General features: G+C 46.1%; 1 protein-coding gene across 5 annotated transcripts in view; it reads right to left on the minus strand.

The window, feature by feature from the left end:
* Positions 1–27,743, minus strand: part of BRD4 (bromodomain containing 4) — a 56,612-nt gene that overhangs the window by 18,001 nt on the left and 10,868 nt on the right. For 3 of the 5 annotated variants that reach the window (XM_053968269.1, XM_053968270.1, XM_053968271.1), the window contains exons 3-13: positions 27,327–27,438; positions 24,788–25,106; positions 21,929–22,066; positions 21,260–21,395; positions 20,388–20,671; positions 16,789–17,151; positions 14,227–14,355; positions 10,224–10,433; positions 7,721–7,920; positions 4,753–5,051; positions 3,846–3,953 (exon numbers count right to left, since the gene is read on the minus strand). In XM_053968269.1, coding sequence (XP_053824244.1) covers positions 3,846–3,953; positions 4,753–5,051; positions 7,721–7,920; positions 10,224–10,433; positions 14,227–14,355; positions 16,789–17,151; positions 20,388–20,671; positions 21,260–21,395; positions 21,929–22,066; positions 24,788–25,106; positions 27,327–27,346 — 2,206 coding nt within the window. In that variant the 5' untranslated portion in view covers positions 27,347–27,438. Of the gene's footprint in view, positions 1–690; positions 1,762–3,845; positions 3,954–4,752; positions 5,052–7,720; positions 7,921–10,223; positions 10,434–14,226; positions 14,356–16,788; positions 17,152–20,387; positions 20,672–21,259; positions 21,396–21,928; positions 22,067–24,787; positions 25,107–27,326; positions 27,439–27,743 lie in introns of those variants that run through there. The other 2 variants (XM_053968273.1, XM_053968272.1) reach the window with 2 other exon arrangements.

Raw genomic sequence — 27,743 nt, forward strand, 5'->3', positions numbered from 1 at the left:
TGGGATTTCTGGGATTGGGGCTCGGGGATTTTGCCGCCAAAAAAAAAAAAAAAAAAGAGGGAAAATTGTCAGAAAAAGATCCAACGGCCAAGAAAATCCATGGATTCAACAGGACCAGGTATCCCGGGAATGTCGCTGCTCCAGAGGGAGAACCTTGGCAAAATTCATCGCCGGCGTTGGATCCTGGCTGGAATCGCGTTCCCAGAAGGAGATTCCAAGGATTTCAACCCAAGGGTGATCCCAAATTCCATCGCCGATTTTGGGTCCCAGTTGGAATCGCGAGGTCCAGAAGAAAATCCCAAGGATTTCAACCCGAAGATGATCCCAAATTCCATCGCCGGTGTTGGGTCCCAGTAGGAATCGCGAGGTCCAAAAGAATCATCCTGGATTTTGGAGATCCCAACCTTCATCACCAATTGTTGATCCAAGTCGGAATCACAACAGCCAAAAGATTCCAAGGATTTCAACCCAAAGACGATCCCAAATTCCACCGTTGGTTGTTGGTCCCAGTCGGAATCGCATTCCCGAAGGATCATCCTGGATTTTGGAGATCCCACGGATGACCTCAACCTTCACCCCCATTTTTTGTGTCCCAGTTGGAATTGTGAGGTCCAGAAGGATCATCCTGGATTCTGGAGATCCCAACCCAAGGATGATCCCAACTTCCATCGCCAGTGCTGGATCCCAGTGGGATCACGCTCCCAGAAGAAGATTCCAAGGATTTCAACCCAAAGATGATCCCAATTCCTCTGCCGGTGCTTGATCCCAGTCGGAATCGCGTTCCCAGAAGGATCATCCTGAATTTTGGAGATCCCAAGGATGATTCCAACCTTCATTCCCAGCTATTGGGTCCCAGTCAGAATCGCGAGGTCCAGAAGATTCCAGGGATCCCAACCCAAGGACGACCCCAAACTCCATCACGCAGACTTTGGATCCCAGTTGGAATTTCCTGGTCCAGAAGGAGATCCCAAGGATTTCAACCCAAGGATGATCCCAAACTCCATCACCGATTTTGGCTCCCAGTCGGAATCACGAGGTTCCATGGAGATCACCTGGAGATCCTGGACATCCCAACCCAGGATGATCCCAACTTTCATCACCGGCTGTTGGGTCTCAGTTGGAATCGTGTTCCCAGAGGGATCACCCTGGATTTTGGAGATCCCAAAGATGATCCCAACCTTCATCGGCAACTGGAATTTTCTAGTCCAGTAGGATGATCCTGGAATTTGGAGATCCCAACCCAAGGATGATCCCAAATTTCAGCACAGATTTTGGGTCCCAGTTGGAATTTTCTGGTCCACAAGAAGATCCCAAGGATTTCAACCCAAGGATGATCCCAAACTTCCTCCCTGACTGTCGGATCTGAGTCGGAATCGCGTTCCCAGAAGGATCGTCCTGGAATTTGGAGATCCCAATCCAACCCATGGATGAACCTTCAACCCCGAATCCACGGGGATAAAATCCGGGATTGATGGAAAAGTCACTTCCAGGTGATTTTGGGGCAGAAAGGTCAAATCCAGGCACGGCCACGTGGATTTCTGGGATTTTTCCCAAATTTTCCCTGAAATCCTGATTTTACTCCCACCCAAAGAGTGAAACGCTGACGGACGGATCCAAATTCCCACATCCTGAGGTAAAATTCATGAAAAAAGAGAATTTTTGGAGTCCTTTTATGGCTTTTATTATTTCAAAACATCCAACGGATCCGATTTTCCAGGTTTTTGACGGAGTGAGGAATTGGTGCTTCCAAGGCTGAGAAATCTTGGGAAAAGGAGCAAAAAAAAAAAATCAACGAATTTCTGGGAAATATTTGGGGCAGATGGAAGTTTTCTGGGAAAAAACATCTGGATTCGGTGGTTTGGAGTGAAATTTATGCCCAAAAAATGCCTTTTTCAGGTTTTTCTGCTTCCAACCATCATTTTTTTTTTGGAAAAATTAAGGCTCTGGATTTGGGATGAGCCCAATCCTGTTAATTCTGGTGGATTTGATGGAAAATCAGGCAAAAATCAGGAAAAAGCTGATAAAAATAGGATTTAAAGGATAACTCCAGGGAAGAATTCAGCACCAGTTCCTTGGATTTTCCCATTTCTAAGTCAGGTTTAAAAAATTCCAACAGGACCTTACAACCTCATCCAAAAATCCCCAAATTTATGGTGGTTTTAAAGTTGTTCTAAAAAAAATCATGAAAATGTTCAAAAATTCCTAATTCTGGATTTATTCTGGAAAATTTTCACCAGATTCGGCTCAATCCTGTTTTTTTTTTGGGGATTATTTCATCTTATTTGGGATTTTTGCTCTTCTCTGGGGGAGATTTTTGGGCATTTTTTCTCTTTTTTTTTGGGAATTTTTTTTGGATTTCTGCTCCCTCTCCATGCCTGACCCGCTCTGGAATTCAATCCCGAATATTTCCACGGGATTTTCCAGCACTGGAGTCACCAAACCCTTCCCATTTCCTGGAGTTAAGCCCGGCTCAACCTCAGATTTTGGGATGGGAAGAAATCTCAAATCCACGGGGTGCAAGGAAAGGTGGGAATTAGGAAAATTTGGGATAATACCCAGGAAAAATCGGGATTTTATCCCCAGGGAGGCGCAGGGAGCGACGCCGGGGACTTGGAATTCCAAATTCCCTCAAAATCCCATTTTTCCTCCAGATCCCACATCTCAAATCCACCTGGAGCCATAAAATAAAAAGGGATTTATCCCTAAAATCCCATTTTCCCCAATTTTTAAATCTGTAGAATCCCATTCCCTCCGTTTTTTAACCGTAAAAATCCTGTTCTCCCAATTTTTAAATCCATAGCATCCTGCTCACTCCATTTTTCCTTCGTAGAATTTCATTTTTCCCATAAAATCCCTTTTCCCCCATCTTATTTTCTCCATAAAATCCAATTTTTTCTTGAAAATCCCATTTCCTCACGCTTTTTATCCACAAAATCCCATCTGCTCCTTTTTTTACTTCCATAAAATCCCATTTTTTCCATAAAATCCCTTTCCTTCCAACTTTTTATCCATAAAATCCCTCTCTTTATCCATAAAATCCCATTCCCCCAATCTTTTTATCCATAAAATCCCATTTATTCCATAAAATCCTTTCCCCTCCATCTTTTTAGCCATAAAATCCCTCTTTTTTTCTATAAAATCCCATTCCCTCAATATTTTATCCAAAAAATCCCATATGCTCCATTTTTTCCTCTATAAAATCCCATTCCTTCTGCCTTTTTATCCACAAAATCCCATTTTTCAATAAAATCCCTTCCCCTCCATCTTATTTTCTCCATCAAATCCCATTCCCTCCATTCTTTTCTCCATAAAATCCCATCTGCTCCATTTTTTTTCCTCCATAAAATCCCTTTCCCTCCATCTTTTTTTTCCGTAAAATCCGATTTTTTCTATAAAATCCCTTTCCATCTTTTTATCCATAAAATCCCACTTTTATCCTAAAATCCCATTCCCTCCATCTTTTTTCTCCACAAAATCCCATTTTTTCCATAAAATCCCTTTCCCTTTATCTTTTTTTCCACCCCTCCATCTCCACACAACGTTCCCGACGGCTCCACCGTAATTCCCATTTTCCCAAAAAAAAGCCAAAAAAAAAACCCCAACAAAACCGAACCCCACCCAAGCCAACCCTCCCACGGCGCTCGCTCCAGGATTATTACAAAAAAAAAAAAAAAAACAAAAAAAAAAAAAAAACAACAAAACAAAAAAAAACCAGGAAAAAAAAAAATCACGGAATGGGGTCAGGAAATTCCAAAGGCTTCCCCAAAGAAGAATGGACGGCGAAGGCAGGAATGAAATCGAGTTTATTTGTCCGGAAAAGGTCGGGAAAGGCGGGAAGCGCTAACCTGAGTCCGACTCGTCGCTGTCGGAAGAGCTCGACTCGCTGCTGGATTCCGACTCCGACGACGAGAATCCCTTGAGCTTGGAGGAGCCGGCCAGGACGTCGAGCTTCTCTGCCGGGAACAACGGGAGGGCGTCACGGCGGGGGCGTTAACGGGGGATCGACTGCCTCAACCCAACTGGTTTGGCCTAAAGTCAACCAGGGCATCCCAACTGGGTCATCCTGAACTCAACTGGTTGGTTCTAAACTCAACTGGTTGATCCCAAACTCAACTGATACATTCTAAACCCAACTGATTAATTCTAAACCAAGTGGTTCATTCTAAACCCAACTGGTTGGTTCTAAACTCAACTGGTTGGTTCTAAACTCAACTGGTCCATCCTAAACTCAAGTGGCTTGTTCTAAACCCAACTTGTTGGTTCTAAACTCAACTGGGTCACCCTAAACCCAACTTGTTGGTTCTAAACTCAACTGGGTCATCCTAAACCAAACCAGTTGGTTCTAAAGCCAACTGGTTCATCCCACACTCAACTGGCTCAGTCTAAACCCAACTGGTTGGTTCTAAACTCAACTGGTTCATCCCAAACTCAACTGATTGGTTCTAAACTCAATGGTTTGTCTCAACTGGTCAGTCCCAAACTCAACTGGTTGATCCTAAACCCAACTGGTTCAGCCCAACCAGTTTGCTGCAAACGCACATTTCACAATTTAAAATGTTGAAACTTTAAAATAAAATCTTCAACTGTTACAAATAAAGCGGGGCCTGCAGCGGCCGCCATTTTGAATCCCACCCGCCGCCATCTCGGCGAGGCGAAAACACCTCCAAAACCTCCCCAAAAACCCCAACCCCCGGCAATAAAACCACGGGAAAATCCGGCTACAAAGCCCCGGTTTGGGGGATTTGGAAGTACCTGGGGGTTTCCTCTTCTTGCGCAGGCAGGAGGTGACGTAACGCTCGAGCTCGCGCAGCGTCGACGGCTTCAGCGTCTCGAAGTCGATCTCGATCTCGTCGGGGTTGGAGTTCTTGAGCGAGGGCTCGCGGGACTGGATGATGTGCACGACCCTGCCCAGCTTCTCGCCGGGCAGTTTGTTGATGTCCAGGCTCAGCTGGCGCTTCTCCTCGTAGGACATGGGCTTGCACTTCTCCTCCTCCTCCGACTCGTAGGCGGGCGCGGCTTTGCTGGGCTTCACCGGCGCCGGCTCCTTCTTGCTGCTCGCAACGACAGAAGATGGTGGTTTAGGCCTAAACCCCGCCTAAACCTGGTCTAAACCCAGCCTAAACCCAACCTAAACTGGTCCTAACACACAGGATCTGGAGGACCTGAGTGCCACTGGCTCCTTCTTGCTGCTCACAACAACAGAAGATGGTGGTTCAGGCCTAAACCCAGCCTAAACCCGGTCTAAACCCAGCCTAAACCCAACCTAAACTGGTCCTAACACACAGGATCTGGAGAACCTGAGTGCCACCGGCTCCTTCCTGCTGCTCACAACAACAAAAGATGGTGGTTCAGGCCTAAACCCAGCCTAAACCCAGTCTAAACTCAGTCTAAACTGGTCCTAACACACAGGATCTGGAGGACCTGAGTGCCACCGGGCCCTTCTTACTGCTTGCACCAACAAAAGATGGTGGTTTAGGCCTAAACCCAACCTAAACTGGTCCTAACACACAGGATCTGGAGAACCTGAGTGCCACCAGCTCCTTCCTGCTGCTCATAACGACAAAAGATGGTGGTTCAGGCCTAAACCCAGCCTAAACCCAACCTAAACTGGTCCTAACACACAGGATCTGGAGAACCTGAGTGCCACCGGCTCCTTCTTGCTGCTCACAACAACAAAAGATGGTGGTTCAGGCCTAAACCCAGCCTAAACCCGGCCTAAGCCCAACCTACACTGGTCCTAACACACAGGATCTGGAGGACCTGAGTGCCACCAGCTCCTTCTTGCTGTGCACACAACCAAAAAATAGGGTTTTAGACTTAAACCTTCCCTAAACCCAGCCTAAGCCACGGGAGCTGCAGAGCTTCACTGCTGGCTCCTTCTTGCTGTTCCAACAACGAAAAAATGGAATTTCAGCCCTGAAGTCAACTTAAACCCAGTCTAAACCCAGCCCTAACTCACAGGACATGGAGAACTTCACCGCTGGCTCCTTCTTGCTGCTCACAGGACCAAAAAATGGCATTTTAGATCTAAACCTGGCCTGAATCTCACCTAGGCATACCCTAAACCTGGCCCTAACCCACAGGAGCTGGAGAAAATTTAGTTCTTATCCTAAGAATGAGTGGCTTTGTTTGGTGTGGCTTTGACGTGAAGCTCAGGTGGGAGTTGGGGTGGAAAGTTGAGCTTAAAATGTCTGGGGATCCCAAGGTGAGATCAAGATGGTCTTGACCAAGCTCCACCTGGACACCCAAAGCTGAGCTCAAGCTGGTTTTGGACACCCAAAACTGAGCTCAAGCTTTTCTTGGACACCCAAAGCTGAGCTCAAGCTGGTTTTGGACACCCAAAACTGAGCTCAAGCTTTTCTTGGACCTACAACTAGGCTCAGGCTGGTCCTAGCCACCCAAAACTGAGCTCAAATTGCTCTTAACACCCAAAAATGAGCTCAGGATTCTCTTGGGAACCCAAAACTTAGCTCAAGCTAGTCAGAAACCTAAAGCTGAGCTTAATTTCCTCCTGGACACCCAAAACTGAACTCAAACTATTCAGAAAACCAAAGCTGAGCTTAATCTGCTCCTGCACACCCAAAGCTGAGTTTAATCTGTTCCTGCACACCCAAAGCTGAGTTTAATTTGCTCCTGCACACCCAAAGCTGAGTTTAATCTGCTCCTGCACACCCAAAGCTGAGTTTAATTTGCTCCTGGATACCCAAAGCTGAGTTTAATCTGCTCCTGGATACCCAAAGCTGAGTTTAATTTGCTCCTGGATACCCAAAGCTGAGCTTAATCTGCTCCTGCACACCCAAAGCTGAGTTTAATTTGCTCCTGGATACCCAAAGCTGAATTTAATTTGCTCCTGGATACCCAAAGCTGAGCTTAATCTGCTCCTGCACACCCAAAGCTGAGTTTAATTTGCTCCTGGATACCCAAAGCTGAGTTTAATTTGCTCCTGGATACCCAAAGCTGAGTTTAATTTGCTCCTGCACACCCAAAGCTGAGCTTAATCTGCTCCTGCACACCCAAAGCTGAGTTTAATTTGCTCCTGGATACCCAAAGCTGAGCTTAATTTGCTCCTGCACACCCAAAGCTGAGTTTAATCTGCTCCTGCACACCCAAAGCTGAGTTTAATTTGCTCCTGGATACCCAAAGCTGAGCTTAATTTGCTCCTGCACACCCAAAGCTGAGTTTAATCTGCTCCTGCACACCCAAAGCTGAGTTTAATTTGCTCCTGGATACCCAAAGCTGAGCTTAATTTGCTCCTGCACACCCAAAGCTGAGTTTAATCTGCTCCTGCACACCCAAAGCTGAGCTTAATTTGCTCCTGCACACCCAAAGCTGAGCTTAATCTGCTCCTGCACACCCAAAGCTGAGTTTAATTTGCTCCTGCACACCCAAAGCTGAGTTTAATTTGCTCCTGCACACCCAAAGCTGAGTTTAATCTGCTCCTGCACACCCAAAGCTGAGTTTAATTTGCTCCTGGATACCCGAAGCTGAGCTTAATCTGCTCCTGCACACCCAAAGCTGAGTTTAATTTGCTGCCCCGCCAGGTGTCCCCAGCAGCCACGGAGAAGAATCAGCCCCAAACCCCGAGCTGATCTCAGGGCTGGGCCCAACCCCACCCCTCACCTGGGGCCACGAGGTCCCTCATTAAGAACCCAGCATTAATTACCTTAATTAGCACGGGGAAATCCCCAGAGTGCCCCAGGGAATTGTGGGAAGGGCCCACCTGGAGGCGCTGCTGTTGCTGTTGCTCTTCTTGGCCTTCTTGGGCGGCGGCTCCTTGGCTTTGCTCTTCTTGGCGTCCTCCAGCTCCTCCTTCTTTTTGTGCTTCTCCTTCTTCTTCTCCTTCTTGTCCTTCTCCTTCTTCTTTGGTTTGTTCTGCTGGGGCTGGGACAGCGCCGCCAGCTGCTCGTGCACGGCCTTGAGCTGCGGGCAACGGGCAACGTTGGCGTTGGCAGCTTGGAGAACATCTCCAGGGGGTCAGAGCCCACCTCGGACTGAGCCCCGGCGTCGCAGCCAGAGCTGCGTCCACGCCAAGGTCACCTCCAGGGTCATCGACCGCAGCCTGGGATTGTCCAACCCCCACTGGTCACCCAGATCAATGGCCAGGGGATCCATGGACACCTCCAGGGTCATCGACCGCAGCCTGGGATTGTCCAACCCCCACTGGTCACCCAGATCGATGGCCAGGGGATCCATGGACACCTCCAGGGTCATCGATCGCAGCCTGGGATTGTCCAACCCCCATGGTGACCCAGATCAACGGCCAGGGGATCCATGGACATCTCCAGGGTCATCGACCGCAGCCTGGGATTGTCCAACCCCCACTGGTCACCCAGATCAATGGCCAGGGGATCCATGGACACCTCCAGGGTCATCGATCACAGCCTGGGATTGTCCAACCCCCATGGTGACCCAGATCAATGGCCAGGGGATCCATGGACATCTCCAGGGTCATCGATCACAGCCTGGGATTGTCCAACCCCCACTGGTCACCCAGATCAATGGCCAGGGGATCCATGGACACCTCCAGGGTCATCGATCGCAGCCTGGGATTGTCCAACCCCGCCCCGGTCACCCAGATCAATGGCCAGGGGATCCATGGACATCTCCAGGGTCATCGATCACAGCCTGGGATTGTCCAACCCCGCCCTGGACACCCAGATCAACGGCCAGGGGATCCATGGACATCTCCAGGGTCATCGATCACAGCCTGGGATTGTCCAACCCCGCCCTGGACACCCAGATCAACGGCCAGGGGATCCATGGACACCTCCAAGGTCATCAAATCTCACCTGTGACTGACCCCACCTGGTCAATCAGCGTCACCTCCAGTGGTTCCATGGACACCTCTAGGGACATCAAACCCAACTCATGACTGACCCCACCTGGCCACTGAGTGTCACCTCCAACCGTTCCATAGAGACCTTCAAGCTCGTCAAACCCAACCCATGACTGAGCCCACTGAGTGTCATCTCCAATGGTTCCATGGACACCTCCAGGGCCATCAAACCCAACCCATGACTGACCCCACCCGGTCACTGAGTGTCACCTCCAATGGTTCCGTGGACATCTCCAGGGCCATCAAACCCAGCCCGTGACCCCACCTGGTCACTGATGTCACCTCCAATGGTTCCATGGACACCTCCAAGGTCATCAAACCCAACCCATGACTGACCCCACCCGGACACTGAGTGTCACCTCCAATGGTTCCATGGACACCTCCAAGGTCATCAAACCCAACCCATGACTGACCCCACCCAGTCACTGAGTGTCACCTCCAGTGGTTCCATGAACACCCCCAGGGCCATCAAACCCAACCCATGACTGACCCCACCTGGTCACTGAGTGTCACCTCCAGTGGTTCCATGGACACCTCCAGGGCCATCAAACCCAGCCCGTGACCCCACCTGGTCACTGAGTTTTGGGTCAACCCAAGACTTTCAGGCCAACAAACTCACGGATTTTGGGTCTACGAACCCAAGGAATTTGGGTCAACAAACCCAACCAATGATTTTAGGTCAACAAACCCAACAATTTCAGGTCAAGCCAACCACTTTAGGTCAACCAACCCAATGGTTTTGAGTCAACCCAACACAACTTTAGGTCAACATACCGAACAGTTTTGGAGCAACAAACCCAACAATTTTGGGTCAACCAAACAACCTTGGGTCAACCAAACAACCTTGGGTCAACCAACCCAACAATTCCGAGTCAACTCAAAACTCTTAGATAAACCCAACAATTTTGGAGTGACAAACTCAACAATCCTGGGTCAACAAACCCAACTATTTCAAGTCAACCCAACAACTTTGGGTCAACAAACTCAATGATTCTAGAGCGACAAACTCAAGTATCCTGGGTCAACAAACCCAACAATTCCAGGCTGACAAACCCAATGATTTAGGTCAACAAACCCAACAATTTTGGGTCTACAAATCCAACGACTTAGGTTGACAAACCCAACAATTTTGGGTTGACAGACCCAACGATTTAGGTCAACAAACCCAACGATTTTGGGTTGACAAAACCAACAATTTCAGGTCAACAAACCCAACGATTCCAGGTTGACAAACCCAACGATTCTGGGTCGACAAAAACCGTTTAAGCTCAGCAAACCCAAGGATTCTGTTGCCTCTGGAGCTGGCGGTCGTGGGACCTCCATGACCTCCAGCCGTGACCCCAAGCCCGCCCAACCCCACTGGAAGGAGCCTTGGGCCATCCCGTACCTGCTCCTGGAGCTCGGCCAAGCGCTGCGCCCGCTCCTCCTCGGAGTCGTCGGAGGAGCTGTCGCTGTCGGAGGAGCTGTCGCTGCTGCTGTCGCTGGACGAGGGCGGGGCCACCTTGGTGGGGGGCGGGACCACCACCGGGGACGAGGCGGGGATCACCGGCTCCTCCGGCTCGTCCGGCATCTTGGCAAAGCGCATCTCGAACACGTCCTGGAATCACAGGGAACGGGCGGGAAGTGACGCCGGGGTCGGCACCGCGGCCTCGGGGGCGTCTCCAAAATGGGGGACCCTACGGAATGGTGGGTTCTACACAAGGGGTCAACACACGGACACGGGGACGGGTCCTGAAATCTTGGGAGTTTCTTGGAATTCTGACTCTCTCCAAGGTGGATTTAGGGGAAAATTTAGGGGATTTACTCGTTTACTTTCTCGTTTAAAAACCGCAACTTTCGGGTTCTTGAGATCTTCTGGATCTTCTTGGATCACCTTCAGTAGATTTGATGATCTTAGAGGCTCCACCATGGATTCCCACTGGAGATCTCAACCATCTCCAAGGTGGTTTTGGGGGAAAAATTCAGAGGATTTCCTCAGTTTCTCATTTAAAAACTGCATCTTCCACATTCTGGAGTTCTTTTGGATCTTCTTGGATCATCTTGGTTGACTCCGTGATTTTCGAGGTCTTTTCCAATCTGAATTCCAACCATGGATTCCCACTGGAGAGCTCAACCATCTCCAAAATGGTTTTGGAGGGAAAAAAAGTAGATTTTCCTCAATTTTTCCTCAATTTCTCATTTTAAACCTCAAGTTAATTTAAATCTCAAGTTCTTGAGATCTTCTTGGACCATCTTTGGTTGACTCCATGAGTTTCGAGGTCTTCTCCAGCCTCAATTCCACCACGGATTCACAGCCCACTGCTCCTCTTCGTCCATTCCAGGACTTCTCACTCACTTGGAAGAACTTCCCCTCCATTTTCAAGGGTTTTCATTCATTTTTGAAGGAATTTTCCACAATTTTGAAGAATTTCCCCTTTTTTTTGGAAGGATTTTATTCCATTTTCAAGGATTTCAGCGCCATTTGGAAAGATTCCCACTCGTTTTTAAACAATTTTTCCTACTTCTGAAAAAATTCTGTGATTTTTGACAGATTTCCCTCATTTTTAGAAGATTTTTTTTCCTTAATTTTAAAGAATTTCTCCTCCATTTTGAGTTTTTATAACCTAGTTTCTGTTTTCTACTATCCCCAAAACTCCAGTTTAATTCCAATTTGGATTTCCAAGTTGAAATTCCCTGGAAAACCCCTAAAATTGGGAATTTCTAGGCATGAAAAAGCAGGAAGACGAGTTATTCCAGAGGCTGGCCTTTCCCAAGATTCCGTGAGTCGTTTTTTGGGATTCTGACACTCAAAATCCACTTTTTTTTTTTCCATCTCGATCCCAAATAAAAAAATCAACGTTTTCCCCCCGAAAATGAGTTGAAAAACACAGAAAAATCACAATTTTCCATGAAAACCATCAGCTTGGGAAATGGAAAATTGGGATTTCAGCTTGGATTGTGCCTTTTCCTCCTGCTGGGGGTCGGAAAATTCCCCGGAATTTCATTTAATTTCATGCTGGAATTGCTTTTTCCAGGCGTTTCCTCCTCATAAATTCCATAAAAAGTCACCAAAAAATTCCTGGATTTTCCTAAATTCATCCCAAAATTCACATTCCCGTGGCTCCAATTAAACCTGAGCTGGATTTTTACAGGAACACCCCAAAAATTCCAAGATTTCCTAAAATTTCCTGGATTTGCTGCTGCTTTTCCCGGGATTTTCTTTCCCAGCTCCAGCACAACCAGAGCTGATTTTTCCCAATTTTTCCAGTTCCAAAATTCCACAAATTTCTTCCAATCCCATTCCTCCTTTTTCCCTCCATTTTTTTTGTGAAATCATCCTTGGAATTCTTTCCTTAATTCAAATTTTTTCCCAAATTTTAGCAATTTTCCTTCTGATTTACAGGAATTCTCTTCTCATTCCACATCCCTGGAATTTCTGGTTTTCCTTCCACGGTCGAAGGATTTTTCCCACCTGGATTTTCCATCTTTCACGTGGATTTGGGATCAAATTATTTTTAATTTTTAATTAATTCCTTTGGAAAACGAGGCCCACCATTCTCCGGAGGCCAAAAAAAAAAAAAACAACAGGAAAAATCAGAATTTCAGGGAATAAACACCTGGAATTCCAGATGTGGGGAGCACCAGAAAGAATTTTTGGGTTAAAAATCAGGATTTTGGAGGATTTGGAGCTCTGGGATCGAGGATTTTCCCAAATCCTTGAGGTTTTGGTTTTTTTTTTGCTTCAAATTAATTCCGAAAAAACACCGGAATTCAGGTTTTTTATGGAATTTTGGTGGCAAAATCTTCCCTGGAGCTTCGTTAGGAGGAAAAATTAGGTGGAAAAAATTCCCGGGGAAGCAGCCGAGGAGGGACCCAAAGGATCCTCTCGAGGCTTTTTGGGACAAAAAGGGGAATTTTGGAGCCACGCTCGTCCTTCCTACGCCTGCCTCAAAAGTGGGAGGGACAGGAAAAAGAGGAATGCTCAATAAAAGCTGCACAGAACGGGGAGTGGGGGAAAATTTGGGGAAAAAGAGGGAAAATTTGGGGAAAAATGAGGAAAATTTCAAGGAAAAAATTCAGGAAAATTTAAGGGGAAATTCAGGGAAAATGAGGAAAAATTCTGGGAAAAATAAGGAGAAACTGACCTGGGATAGGAAAAAGAGAAATATTAAATAAAATCTGCGTTAAAGGGGGAAAATTCAGGGGAAAATGAGGAAAAATTTAGGGGGAAATGAGGAAAATTCAGGGAAAAATGAGGGGAAACTGAGCTGGGACAGGGAAAAGAGAAACGTGAAATAAAATTGAGCTTAAAGGAGAAAATTTAGAAAAAATCCAGGGAAAATTAAGGAAAAACCAAGAAGAAACTGAGCTAAAAATGAAAATACAAAATAAAACTAAAGGAGGAAATTGGGAAGAAATTGAGCTGATACAGGAAAATGAGAAATATTGAATAAAATTGAGTTTCAAGTAGGAAATTTAGAAGAAATCAAGGGAAAATTAAGGGAAAACCAAGAAGAAACTGAGCTAAAAAGAAAAACATGAACTAAAACCGACCCTAAATGAGAAAACCGAGCCCATTTCCTTCACTTCAACAACAGCAACAACAAATTTTAAATTTTTGGTTGAGTCAGCATTCTTGATTTTTCTATAATTTTCTTTTTTCTTTTCATTTTTATTTTTCTGAGGGGGGGGGAAATCCTGCTGGGAAAAGCAAAAACCGACCCAAAATGAAAAAACCGAGCCCATTTCCTTCACTTCAACCACAAAAAACCCCAATTTGGTTTAAATTTTTTTGCTGAGTTGGCTTTTTTTTTATTTTTCTGCAATATTTATTTTTTTTTGGGGGGGGGGTGTTTAAATCCTGCTGGGAAAACCAAAAACCGACCCTAAATGAGAAAACCGAGCCCATTTCCTTCACTTCAACCACAAAAAACCTCCAATTTGGTTTAAATTTTTTGCTGAGTCGTCATTTTTTTATTTTTCTGCAATTTTTTTTTTGTTTTTTTTTGGGGGGGGGGTGTTTAAATCCTGCTGGGAAAAGCAAAAACCGACCCTAAATGAGAAATCCGAGCCCATTTCCTTCACTTCAACCACAAAAAACCCCAATTTGGTTTAAATTTTTTCCTGAGTCGGCATTTTTTTTTATTTTTCTGCAAATTTTTTTTTGGGGGGGGTGTGTGTGTGTGTGTGTGTGTTTAAATCCTGCTGGGAAAACCAAAAACTGACCCTGAATGAGAAAACCGAGCCCATTTCCTTCACTTCAACCACAAAAAGTTGCCAATTTGGTTTAAATTTTTTTGCTGAGTCAGCATTTTGGTTTTTTTTTTCTTTTTTGCAAATCCTGTTGGGAAAACCAAAAAAAAAAACCAAAAAAAAAAAAAAAAAAGGGAATTTTGGGCTGGAATCCTCACCTGGAGCTTGCGGGCCATGGCCACCACCTCGTGGTCGGCGGGGTTGTACTTGTAGCAGTTGGAGAACATCAGGCGAACGTCGGCCGCGAACTCCTGAGCGTCGCGGTACTCGCGGCCCTCCAGCTTGGACTGCAAGGGCCCAGAACCACCAAAAATGGGCAATTCCACCCAAATTCCACCCGAATTCCGCACCGGGGACGCCGCGGGGCAGTTGGGGAAAAAACTGATTTGTTTTGGGCTTAAAATTTCCTTTTTTTGGACCATAAAAATGGCTATTTTTGGTTTAAAACCCCTTATTTTTATCCATAAAAATGACTGGTTTTGGTTAAAAAAGTCTTTATTTTTCATCCATAAAAATGGCTATTTTTGGTTAAAAAATCCCTTTTTTGGGCCATAAAAATGACTATTTTTGGTTTAAAACCCCTTATTTTTATCCATAAAAATGACTATTTTTGGTTTAAAACCCCTTAATTTTATCCATAAAAATGACTATTTTTGGTTTAAAAAAGCCTTTATTTGGGTCCATGAAAAAGACTATTTTTGGTTTAAAAATTATTCCTTTTCTGGTCCATAAAAACCACTATTTTTAGTAGTATTTTTTTTTAATTTAAAAAGTCTTCATTTTCAGCCATAAAAATTACTATTTTTGGCTAAAAATGCCTTTATTTTCATCCATAAAAATGATGATTTTTGGTTTAAAAAAGCCTTTTTTTGGTCCATGAAAACGACTAATTTTGGGTTTAAAAATCCCTTTTTTGGGCCTTAAAAGTGACTATTTTTGGTCCAAAAAAAAATCCCTCTTTTAGCCCAAAGCAATGATTATTTTTGGTTCATAAAAACGACTATTTTTGGTTTAAAACCCTTTTCTTTAGCTACATAGAAATGACTATTTTTGTTAAAAAACACCTGATTTTGGGCCAAAACCCCCTTATTTCAGGCCATAAAAAATTACTGTTTTTGTCAAAAAAATTTCCTACTTTTGACCCAAAATCTCCCTTCCTCTGTCCAAAGGGTGCCAAAATCCTCAGATTTTTTTTTTCCCCCCAACCCTTTTCCTTTGAAATTAAAAATTGAAATTAAAAAAATCCATTTTAGGGGTTCCAGGAGCTCTCCTGGGAAGATTTGGGGCCGATTTTCCTCCTCAACACCAAAAATTAAAAAAAAACCAAAAATCCCCAAACCCAAAACCGCCGTTGAAATGGGCCAAAATCCCAGATTTTTTCCCCAAAATCTTGGGGTTTTTTCCCCCCAAAATCCCAGATTTTCCCCCCAAAATCTTGGCTTTTTTTCCCCCAAATCCCACATTTTCTTCCCAAAATCGCGCTTTTCCCCCTAAAATCCTCGTTTTTTATTGTCAGAATTCCTGGTAATTTCCCAGGATCCTTGGTTTTTCCCCTCCAAATCCCATTTCATTCCTCCAAAACTCCCATTTTTTCCCTGAAATCCTCTTTCACCCCCCTCAACACCCCTTTTTATACCCATAAAAATAACTTTCTCCCCAAAAAATCCCATCATTCCCCCCCCCAAACCCCATTTTTTCCCCTAAAAATCACATTTTCCCCCCCAAAATCCCATTTTATTCCCCCAAAATCCCATTTCTGCTCCCCAAATCCCATTATTTCCCCCCAAATCCCCATTATTTCTCCGAAAATCCCCTTTTCCCCCCACAAAACCCCATCTTATTCCCCTAAAATCCTTTTTTTTGCCCCCCGAAATCCCTTTATATCCACCAAAAACCCCATTTTTTCCCCATTTCACCCCCCAAATGTCATTTTTTCCCCATTTCACCCCCCAAATGTCATTTTTTTCCCCATTTCATCCCCCCAAAACCCAATTTCCCCCCAAACCACCATTTCACCCCCAAACCCTTATTTTTCCCCCTTTCACCCCTCAAAACCCCATTTTATCCCCCTAAAACCCCATTTTTCCCCATTTCACCCCCCAAAAAACCCCAATATCTTCCCATTTCCCCCAAACCATCATTTCCCCCCAAATCCCATTTTCCCCCATTTCACCCCCAAACCCCATTTCACCCTCCCAAGCCCCATTTCCCCCTCCCAAACCCCATTTCTCCCCATTTCCCCCCTCCCAAACCCCATTCCCCCCCATTTTTCCCCTCCCAAACCCCATTTCCCAAACCCCATTTCTCCCCATTTCCGCCCCCCAAACCCCATTTTATCACCCTAGAACCCCATTTTCTCTCCATTTCACCGCCCCAACACCCCATTTCCCCCTCCCAAACCCCATTCCCCCCCATTTTTCCCCTCCCAAACCCCATTCCCCCTCCCAAACCCCATTTCCCCCTCCCAAACCCCATTCCCCCCATTTCATCCCTCCCAAACCCCATTTCCCAAACCCCATTTCCCCCTCCCAAACCCCATTCCCCCCATTTTTCCCCTTCCACACCCCATTTCCCCCCCATTTCCCCCTCCAAACCCCATTCCCCCCCGTTTCCCCCTCCCAAACCCCATTTCTCCCCGTTTCCCCCTCCCAAACCCCATTTTTCCCCATTTCCCCCTCCCAAACCCCGTTTCCCCCCCGTTTCCCCCCGTTCCCCCTGACCTTGATGGTGCTGAGGTCCATGGGGTGTTTGATGATGTCGCAGTAGTCGTGCAGCCCCAGCGCCTCCACGTCCACGGGTTTGTAGAAGGGCCAGGCGTAGGCCGCGTGCTTCTTGGCGAACATCTCCTTGATGATGCCGCCGCAGTACTTGAGCTGCTCCGAGGCCTTGGAGCCGCGCGGCTCGGCGGGGTGCTGCTGCGAGTCCGGGATCTCCTTCTTGGGGGGCTTGAGGGGCCGGCCGCCCTCGCGCCGCGGGCCCAGCTTGGTGGCCTTGGGCTCGGTGGGCAGCGAGGAGGAGTCGTGGATGGGGTCCATGGCGGTGGGAGTGGTGGTGTCTGCTTTCCTCTTCACGCCTTTCTTTGTCTGCCGGGGGAACCACACGGCATTGGGGTTTGGGGGTTTGGATTTGGGGGCGTTCCTTGAGGTTTGGGGTTTGGATTTGGGGGCGTTCCTTAGGGTTTTGGGGTTTGGAGTTTTGGATTTGGGGGCGTTGGGGTTTTGGGGGTTCTGATTTGGGGGCGTTGGGTTTTGGGGTTCTGATTTGGGGGCGTTCCTTGGGGTTTTGGGGTTTGGATTTGGGGGCGTTCCTTGGGGTTTGGGGGTTTGGATTTGGGGGCATTCATTGGGGTTTTGGGGTTTGAAGTTTTGGATTTGGGGCGCTGGGGTTTTGGGCTTTCGGATTTGGGGGCGTTCATTGGGGTTTTGGGGGTTCTGATTTGGGGGCGTTCATTGGGGTTTTGGGGGTTCTGATTTGGGGGCGTTCCTTGGGGTTTTGGGGTTTGGAGTTTTGGATTTGGGGGCGTTCGTTGGGGTTTTGGAGTTTCTGCTCTGGGATCGTTCGTTGGAATTTTGGGGTTTGGGGTTTCTGCTTTGGGATCGTTCGTTGGAATTTTGGGGTTTGGGGTTTCTGCTCTGGGATCGTTCGTTGGAATTTTGGGGTTTGGGGTTTCTGCTTTGGGATCGTTCGTTGGAATTTTGGGTTTTGGGGTTTCTGCTTTGGGATCGTTCGTTGGAATTTTGGGGTTTGGGGTTTCTGCTTTGGGATCGTTCATTGGAATTTTGGGGTTTGGGGTTTCTCCTTTGGGATCGTTCATTGGAATTTTGGGGTTTGGGGTTTCTGCTTTGGGATTGTTCATTGGAATTTTAGGAGTTTCTCCTTTGGGATCGTTCGTTGGAATTTGGGTTTTGGGGTTTCTGATTTGGGGGTGTTCATTGGGGTTTCTACTCTGGAATCGATCATTGGAATTTTGGGGTTTGGGGTTTCTGCTTTGGGATCGTTCGTTGGAATTTTGGGGTTTGGGGTTTCTCCTTTGGGATCGTTCGTTGGAATTTTGGGAGTTTCTCCTTTGGGATCGTTCATTGGAATTTTGGGGTTTGGGGTTTCTGCTTTGGGATCGTTCGTTGGAATTTTGGGTTTTGGGGTTTCTCCTGTGGGATCGTTCGTTGGAATTTTGGGTTTTGGGGTTTCTGCTTTGGGATCGTTCGTTGGAATTTTGGGTTTTGGGGTTTCTCCTGTGGGATCGTTCGTTGGAATTTTGGGTTTTGGGGTTTCTGCTTTGGGATCGTTCGTTGGAATTTTGGGAGTTTCTCCTGTGGGATCGTTCGTTGGGGTTTCTACTCTGGGATCATTCTCTGGAATTTTGGGTCTCACTCTTTGTTTTTCACTTTGGGATCACTCCAGAAATAACATTAAACAAAATAATAAATCCCAGCACCAAATTAGACTAATTAACCCTGGCTAACGAAGCAATAATTATAGGAATGATAACAATATATTAATAACAATTATAACATAAACAGCGATTAATGCCCACATTAAAACTAGAATACCAAACCCCACGTCCCAATTAGGCTAATTACCCATGCCTAACGAAGCAATGACAATAAAAACTATAACAATAACAATAATTAACACCACCACCAATCCCAACAACCACCACAGTCCCTAATTAAGCTAATTATGGGCACCTAATGAAGCAATGATAACGATAATTAAAACCATACTAATACTAATAAAAACCCCAATAATTAACCCCACCACCACACCCAAATCCAACCCCACCCCCTAATTAAGCTAATTACAGGTGCCTAATGAAGCAATGATAACGATAACAACAACAGTAATAACGATAATTAATAACAATAACAAACAAACAACAATTAAACCACCAAACCCAACTGCAGTCCCTAATTAAGCTAATTACGGGTGCCTAACGAAGCAATGATAGTGATGATGAAAATAATAATAATAATAAATAATAATAACAAACACCCCCACCAAAACCAACTGCAGTCCCCAATTGAGCTAATTACCAGCGCCTAACGAAGCAATGATAATGAAAATAATAATAATTAGAATAATGATAACAGAAATAATAATAATAATAGAAAACCAGCAATTAACACCACCCCCACCAAACCCTAACCCCACAGCAGTCCCTAATTAGGCTAATTACAGTTGCCTAATGAAGCAACGATAATGATAATAATAATGGTGACAATAATAACTATAACAATAATAATAATAATAAAGAAACAACAATTAGCACCACCAAACCCAAACCCAACAGCAGTCCCTAATTAAGGTAATTACAGGTACCTAACGAACCAACGATAATGATAATAACAACGGTGGCAATAATAATTGTAACAGCAATAATAATAATAATAATAATAATAATAATAATAATAATAATAATAATAATAATAATAAAAACAACAATAAATTAACACCACCAAACCAAAACCCAACGGCAGTCCCTAATTGAGCTAATTACTGGTACCTAAAAAACCAACGATAATGATACTAATAACAGTAGCAATAATAATAATAACAATAACATAAATAATAACAATAGTAATAATAAATTAACACCACCACACCCAAACCCAACCGCAGTCCCTAATTAAGCTAATTACTGGTGCCTAACGAAGCAACGATAATAATAACAATAACGATGGCAATAATAATAACAGCAGTAACAATAATACTAATAATAGCAATAATAGCAATAATAGCAATAATAACAATAATAATAATAATAATAATAATAATAATAATAATAAATTAACACCACCAAACCCAAACCCAACCGCAGTCCCTAATTAAGCTAATTATTGGTACCTAATGAAGCAATGATGATAATAACAGCACTAATAATAATAATAATAATAATAATAATAATAATAACAATAATAAATTAACACCACCAAACCCAAACCCAACAGCAATCCCTAATTGAGCTAATTACTGGTACCCAATGAAGCAACGATAAGAGTAATAACAACGGTGGCAATAATAATAACAGCAATAATAATAATAATAATAATAATAACAGTAATAGTAATAATAATAAATTAACACCACCAACCCCAAACCCAACCGCAGTCCCTAATTAAGCTAATTACTGGTGCCTAATGAAGCAACGATAAGAATAATAATAATAACGAGGGCAATAATAATAACAGCAATAATAATAATAATAATAATAATAATAATAATAATAATAATAATAATAATAATAAATAACCATTCCCACCAAACCCAAACCCAACGGCAATCCCTAATTAAGCCAATTACGGTGCCTAACGAAGCTCACCTTGACGGGCTGGGCGGGCGTGGGGATGACGGGCGGGTGGGGCTGCAGGGCGGCGGGCGCGGCCGGCGCGGGCGGCGCCGCCGGGGCCGGGGCGGGCGCGGGGGGCACGGGGGGCACCACGGTCATCACGGGCGGCGCCAGCAGCTCGGCGCTCACCGCGCCGGCGCCGCCGAACGGCAGCGGCGGCGCCAGGCCCGGCACCGGCGGCACCGGCGGCACCGGCGGCGCCGGGGACGAGGCTTGGGCGGCGTTGGGCACCGCCGAGGAGCCCGGCTTGGATGGCACTGCCGGGAGAAACTGAGTCAGGCGGGCGGGGGAATGGGGGGGAAATACGCGGAAAAAATGGGAAAACAGGGAGGACATAAGGGGGAATTTTGGGATTTTTTTTCAGGAATTTCAGAAATTTTTTGGGAAATTTTGAGGATTTCAAGATTTTTTTTTGTGGGGGGAATTCCAGGATTTTTTGGGGGGAATTCTGGGAATTTTTTGGGGGGAATTTTGGGAATTTTTTGGGGGGAATTTTGAGGATCTTGTCATTTTTTGGGGGGAATACAGGGAATTTTTGGGGGGAATTTTGGGGTTTATTTTTCAGGAATTGCAGGGATTTTTTAGGAAATATTGAGGATTTCAGGATATTGTATGAGAGGAATGTCAGGATTTTTTGGGGGGAATTTTGGGAATTTTTTGGGGGGAATTTTGGGGTTTTTTTCAGGAATTTTTTAGGAAATTTTAAGAATTTCGGGATATTTTGTGGAGGGAATGTCAGGATTTTTTGGGGGGAATTTTGGGAATTTCTTGGGGGGGGGAATTTTGCAGATTTGGGGATTATTTGGGGGGAATGATGGGATTTTTTGGGAATGTGGGACCCCCACCTGGGTCCTTGCGGGCGCGGCCCCGGCCCTTGGTCTGGGCGATGACGATTTCCGTCTCCTCCTGCGTCATCTCCGAGATCTTCTGCAGGAAAAGCTTCTCCAGAGCTTCTGCCATCAGCACAATGTCATCTCCTGGCTAAAAAATGGGATAAAAAATTAGGAATTAGGAGAAAGAGCTTCTCCAGAGCTTCTGTCATCATTACAATGTTTTTTCCCCCCAAAATTCCCTATTCTTTCCCCCAAAATTCCCTATTTTTTCCCCCAAATTCCCCTGGAACTTTCCCCAAAGTTCCCTGGTTTTTCCCCCAAAATTCCCCGGTTTTTTCCCCCCAAAATTCCCTGGAATTTTTACCCAAATTTCCCCCCCAAATTCCTTTTTTTCCCCTAAAATTCCCCGTTTTTTTCCCCCCAAAATTCCCTGGAATTTTTACCCAAATTTCCCCCCCAAATTCCTTTTTTTCCCCTAAAATTCCCTGGAATTTTCCCCAAAATTCCCCTGGATTTTCCCCCCAAAATTCCCTGGTTATTGTCCCCAAAATTCCCTGAGATTTCTCCCCAAATTTCCCTGGAATTTTTCCAGAAATTCCCAGTTTTTCCCCCCGTATTTCCCTGGAATTTTCCCCAGAATTCCCAGTTTTTTCCCCAAAATTCCCCGGAATTTCTGCCTACCTTGTTGTAGATGTAGCAGTTTGTAAACATGGTGTTGAAATCCTGGATACATTCTTGAGCGTTCCAGTAATAATTATTTTCCAAGCGTTTCTTTATTGTTCCCATATCCATCGGAGTTTTAATTATTTTATAATAATCCTGGGAAAAAATTGGGGATTTTAGAGATTTTTAAGGGCTTGGGTTCTTCTGGTTTGTTCCTGGATTCATCAGCACCTGGGTTTCTCCCAAAAATGGGGATTTTTAATTAAAACGGGGGAAAATTCAGGAAATTTAACCCCAAAGGCACCGAAATTGATCAAGTCCAAGTCTGAGACGTCAACTCAACCACTGGATTGTCAACTCCAACCACTGGATCATCAACCCAACCATTGGGTCATCAACACAACCACTGAGTTATCAACTCAACCATTGGGTCATCAACACAACCACTGAGTCATCAACTCAACCATTGGGTCATCAACACAACCACTGAGTTATCAACTCAACCATTGGGTCATCAACACAACCACTGAGTCATCAACTCAACCATTGGGTCATCAACTCCAACCACTGGATCATCAACACAACCACTGAGTCATCAACGCAACCATTGAGCATCAACTCCAACCACTGGATCATCAACACAACCACTGAGTCATCAACTCAACCATTGGGTCATCAACACAACCACTGAGTCATCAACTCAACCATTGGGTCATCAACACAACCACTGAGTCATCAACACAACCACTGAGTCATCAACTCAACCATTGGGTCATCAACACAACCACTGAGTCATCAACACAACCACTGAGTCATCAACTCAACCATTGGGTCATCAACACAACCACTGAGTCATCAACACAACCACTGAGTCATCAACTCAACCATTGGGTCATCAACACAACCACTGAGTCATCAACTCAACCATTGGGTCATCAACACAACCACTGAGTCATCAACTCAACCATTGGGTCATCAACATAACCACTGAGTCATCAACTCAACCACTGGTCATCACCACAACCACTGGGTCATCAACTCAACCGTTGGGTCATCAACACAACCACTGAATCATTAACGCAACCATTGAGCATCAACTCAACCACTGGATCATCAACTCAACCATTGGGTCATCAACACAACCACTGAGTCATCAACTCAACCACTGGGTCATCAACTCAACCATTGGTCATCAACTCAACCATTGGGTCATCAACACAACCACTGAGTCATCAACTCAACCATTGGTCATCAACACAACCACTGAGTCATCAACTCAACCATTGGGTCATCAACTCCAACCACTGGATCATCAACACAACCACTGAGTCATCAACTCAACCATTGGGTCATCAACACAACCACTGAGTCATCAACTCCAACCACTGGGTCATCATCTCAACCATTGGGTCATCAACACAACCATTGGGTCATCGATGCAACTGTTGGGTCATCACCACAACCACTGGATCATCAACTCCAACCACTGGATCATCAACTCAACCACTGGGTCATCAATGCAACCATTGAGCATCAACTCCACTATTGGATCATCAATTCCACCATTGGATTATGAAACCCAACCATTGGGTCATCAACTCAACCACTGGGTCATCAAATCCACCCATTGCATCGTCAACACAACCATTGGATTGTCAACTCCAACCACTGGGCCATCAACTCAACCATTGGGTCATCAACACAACCACTGGATCATCAACTCAACCATTGGTCATCAACTCAACCATTGGGTCATCAACTCAACCATTGGGTCATCAAATCCAACCACTGGATCATAAACTCAACCACTGGGTCATCAAGTCAAAACACCGGATCGTCAACCATTGGAGCATGAACTCAACCACTGGGTCATCAACTCAACCATTGGAGCATCAACTCAACCACTGGATTGTCAACTCCAACCATTGGGTCATCAACTCAACCATTGGGTCATCAACACAACCACTGGATCATCAACACAACCATTGGGTCATCAACACAACCACTGGATCATCAAATCCGACCACTGGATCATCAAATCCAACCACTGGATCATCAACACAACCACTGGATCATCAACTCAACCACTGGATCATCAAATCCAACCACTGGATCATCAAATCCGACCACTGGATCATCAAACCTCATCTGGATCATCTCATTCAACCACGAGTTCAAGCCCAACCATTGGACCGCTGAATGCAGCCATGGCATCAAGTCCAGCTTCGGATCATCAAGTCCAACTTTGGATCACCAAATCCAACTTTGGATCACCAAATCCAGATTTGGATCATCAAATCCAGCTTTGGATCATCAAGTCCAACCACCAGCTCAACCCCACCCAACACGATTCCCCGTTCCTGAAGAACCCCAACATTCCCCATCCCTGGAGAACCCCAACACTCCCCATTTCTGGAGAACCTCAACATTCCCAATCCCAGGAGAACCCCAACATTCCCCATTCCTGGAAAACCCCAACGTTCCCCATTCCTGGAGAACCCCAACTCCTGGAGAATCCCAACATTCCCCAACTCCTGGGGAACCCCAACGTTCCCCATTCCCGGAGAACCCCAACATTCCCAACTCCAGGAGAACCCCAACATTCCCCATTCCTGGAGAACCCCAACATTCCCCACTCCTGGAGAATCCCATTCCTGAAGAACCCCAACATTCCCCACTCCTGGAGAACCCCAACATTCCTGGAGAACCCAAACATTCACAGATCCCAGGAGAACCCCAACATTCCCCACTCCTGGAGAACCCCAACATTCCCCACTCCTGGAGAACCCCAACATTCCCCACTCCTGGAGAACCCCATTCCTGAAGAACCCCAACATTCCCCACTCTTGGAGAACCCTGACGTTGCCCAGAGCTCACCGGGAGGTTGAGCTTGACGGCGTCCACGGGCTGCTGGAAGGGCCACGCGAACTGATGCTTCCAGAGGGTCTTGAGGACCACCTTGAGCAGATACTGCAGCTGGTTGGTTTGGCGCTTGGGTTTGTTGGGGTTGGACGTCTCCGGCGGCGGCGGATTGACCCCGATGCCGACCCCGGGCTGGGCCTGGCCCGGCGCCGGCGCCGCCGACGGCTGCGTGGAGTCCAGGGCGTCCGGCAGCACCGGGAGGTTCCGCAGGCGCGTGCCGGGGCCGCTCTCGGCCGCCATGGCGTTGATGCCGTTGCATTCCTCACCGGAGACCCTGGGGATGAGTGGGAAGGGCTCGAGCGCGGATTTGGGCGTCGGGACCACCCTGAGGGACCTGGGGTGGCACCAAGGGGGTCGGGACCACCCTGAGGGACCTGGGGTGGCACCAAGGGGGTCGGGACCACCCTGAGGGACCTGAGGTGGCACCAAGGGGGTTGGGATGATCCTGAGGTGGCACCAAGGGGGTCGGGATGATCCTGAGGGACCTGAGGTGGCTTTGGGACCACCCTGAGGGACCTGAGGAGGGTTTGGGATCATCCTGAGGTGGATTTGGGGGGTTGGGAGCACCCTGAGGTGGCACCAAGGGGGTCGGGACCACCCTGAAGGACCTGAGGTGGCTTTGGGACCACCCTGAGGGACCTGAGGAGGCTTTGGGACCACCCTGAGGGACCTGAGGTGGCTTTGGGACCACCCTGAGGGACCTGAGGAGGGTTTGGGACCACCCTGAGGGACCGGAGGAGGGTTTGGGACCACCTTGAGGGAGCTGAGGAGGGTTTGGGATCACCTTGAGGGAGCTGAGGTGGCACCAAGGGGGTTGGGACTGAGGAAAAAGAAACAGAAATTCAAGGGAAAAGGGGCAGAAATTGGGGGAAAAAACAGAAATTCAGGAAAAGAAGCAGAAATTCAGGAGAAAATAGGCAAAAATTTGGGGGAAAAGGGGCAGAAATTTGTAGAAAAAGGCAGAAATTTGGGAGGAAAAGGGGCAGAAATCCAGGGAAAAGGGGGTAGAAATTTGGGAGGAAAAGGGCAGAAATCCAGGGAAAAAGGAGCAGAAATTTTGGGAAAAAAGGCAGAAATTTGGAGGAAAAGGGGCAGAAATTTGGGGAAAAAGAAATTCAGGGAAAAGGGCAGAAATTTGGGGGAAGACGCAGAAATTTGGGGGAAGAAGGGAGGAATTTGGGAAAAAGGGGCAGAAATTTGGGAGGAAAATGGGCAGAAATTTGGGGGAAAAAGGCAGAAATTTGGGAGGAAAATGGGCAGAAATTTGGGGGAAAAAGTCAGAAATTTGGGGGAAAAAGGCAGAAATTTGGGAGGAAAAGGGGCAGAAATTTGGGAGGAAAAGGGGCAGAAATTTGGGAGGAAAAGGGGCAGAAATTCAGGGAAAAAGGGGCAGAAATTTGGGGAAAAAGGCAGAAATTTGGGGGAAAAAGGAATTCAGGGAAAAGCGGCAGAAATTTGAGGGAAAGACACAGAAATTTGGGAGGAAAGGGCAGAAATTCAGGGAAAAAGGGGCAGAAATTTGGGAGGAAAAGGCAGAAATTTGGGGGGAAAGGGCAGAAATTCAGGGAAAGGGCAGAAATTTGGGGAAAAGACAGAAATTTGGGGGAAAAATGCAGAAATTTGGGAGGAAAAGGGGCAGAAATTCAGGTAAAAAAGGGGCAGAAATTTGAGGAAAAAAGGCAAAAATTTGGGAGGAAAAGGGTAGAAATTCAGGGAAAAAAGGGGCAGAAATTTGAGGAAAAAAGGCAAAAATTTGGGAGGAAAAGGGCAGAAATTCAGGGGAAAAGGGGCAGAAATTTGGGGAAAAAGGCAGAAATTTGGGGGAAAAAGAAATTCAGGGAAAAGCGGCAGAAATTTGAGGGAAAGACACAGAAATTTGGGAGGAAAGGGCAGAAATTCAGGGAAAAAGGGGCAGAAATTTGGGAGGAAAAGGCAGAAATTTGGGGGGAAAGGCAGAAATTCAGGGAAAGGGCAGAAATTTGGGGAAAAGACAGAAATTTGGGGGAAAAATGCAGAAATTTGGGAGGAAAAGGGGCAGAAATTCAGGGAAAAAAGGGGCAGAAATTTGAGGAAAAAAGGCAAAAATTTGGGAGGAAAAGGGCAGAAATTCAGGGAAAAAAGGGGCAGAAATTTGAGGAAAAAAGGCAAAAATTTGGGAGGAAAAGGGCAGAAATTCAGGGGAAAAGGGGCAGAAATTTGGGGAAAAAGGCAGAAATTTGGGGGAAAAAGAAATTCAGGGAAAAGCGGCAGAAATTTGAGGGAAAGACACAGAAATTTGGGAGGAAAGGGCAGAAATTCAGGGAAAAAGGGGCAGAAATTTGGGAGGAAAAGGCAGAAATTTGGGGGGAAAGGGCAGAAATTTGGGAGGAAAAGGCAGAAATTTGGGGGGAAAGGCAGAAATTCAGGGAAAGGGCAGAAATTTGGGAAAGAGACAGGAATTCCTGGCCAAGGAGCAGATTGGGGCAGGATTTGGGATGTTTGCCAGCCCCGGTACCTCGTGGGATACATGGCCATGGAATTTCAGCCCGGAATCGCCGCGGAGTCAGAAATCGCTCGGCTTCTCCATGGATCCTGCCCCGGCTCCGGGCACGGCCTCACACCCCGACCTGAGGGGAAAAACCTTGGGAATTTCCTCCAAAACCCTGGAAATCCACCCTGCTTTTATGGGGATCCACAAAAACGGGGAGATCCCGATGGGAAAATGAGGATTTGGCACCAAAATCTGGGATTTTCCCGTTTTTTTCCAGCCCCAAATCCCCATTCCAAGGAAGGATTTCTGCTCTAGATCCCGACCTGAGGGGAAAAACCTTGGGAATTTCCTCCAAAATCCTGGAAATCCACCCTGCTTTATTGGGATCCAGAAAAATGGGGAGATTCCAATGGAAAAATGAGGATTTGGCACCAAAATTTG

Source organism: Vidua chalybeata, chromosome 33 (genome assembly GCF_026979565.1).
Source record: "Vidua chalybeata isolate OUT-0048 chromosome 33, bVidCha1 merged haplotype, whole genome shotgun sequence".
Lineage (NCBI taxonomy): Eukaryota > Metazoa > Chordata > Aves > Passeriformes > Viduidae > Vidua > Vidua chalybeata.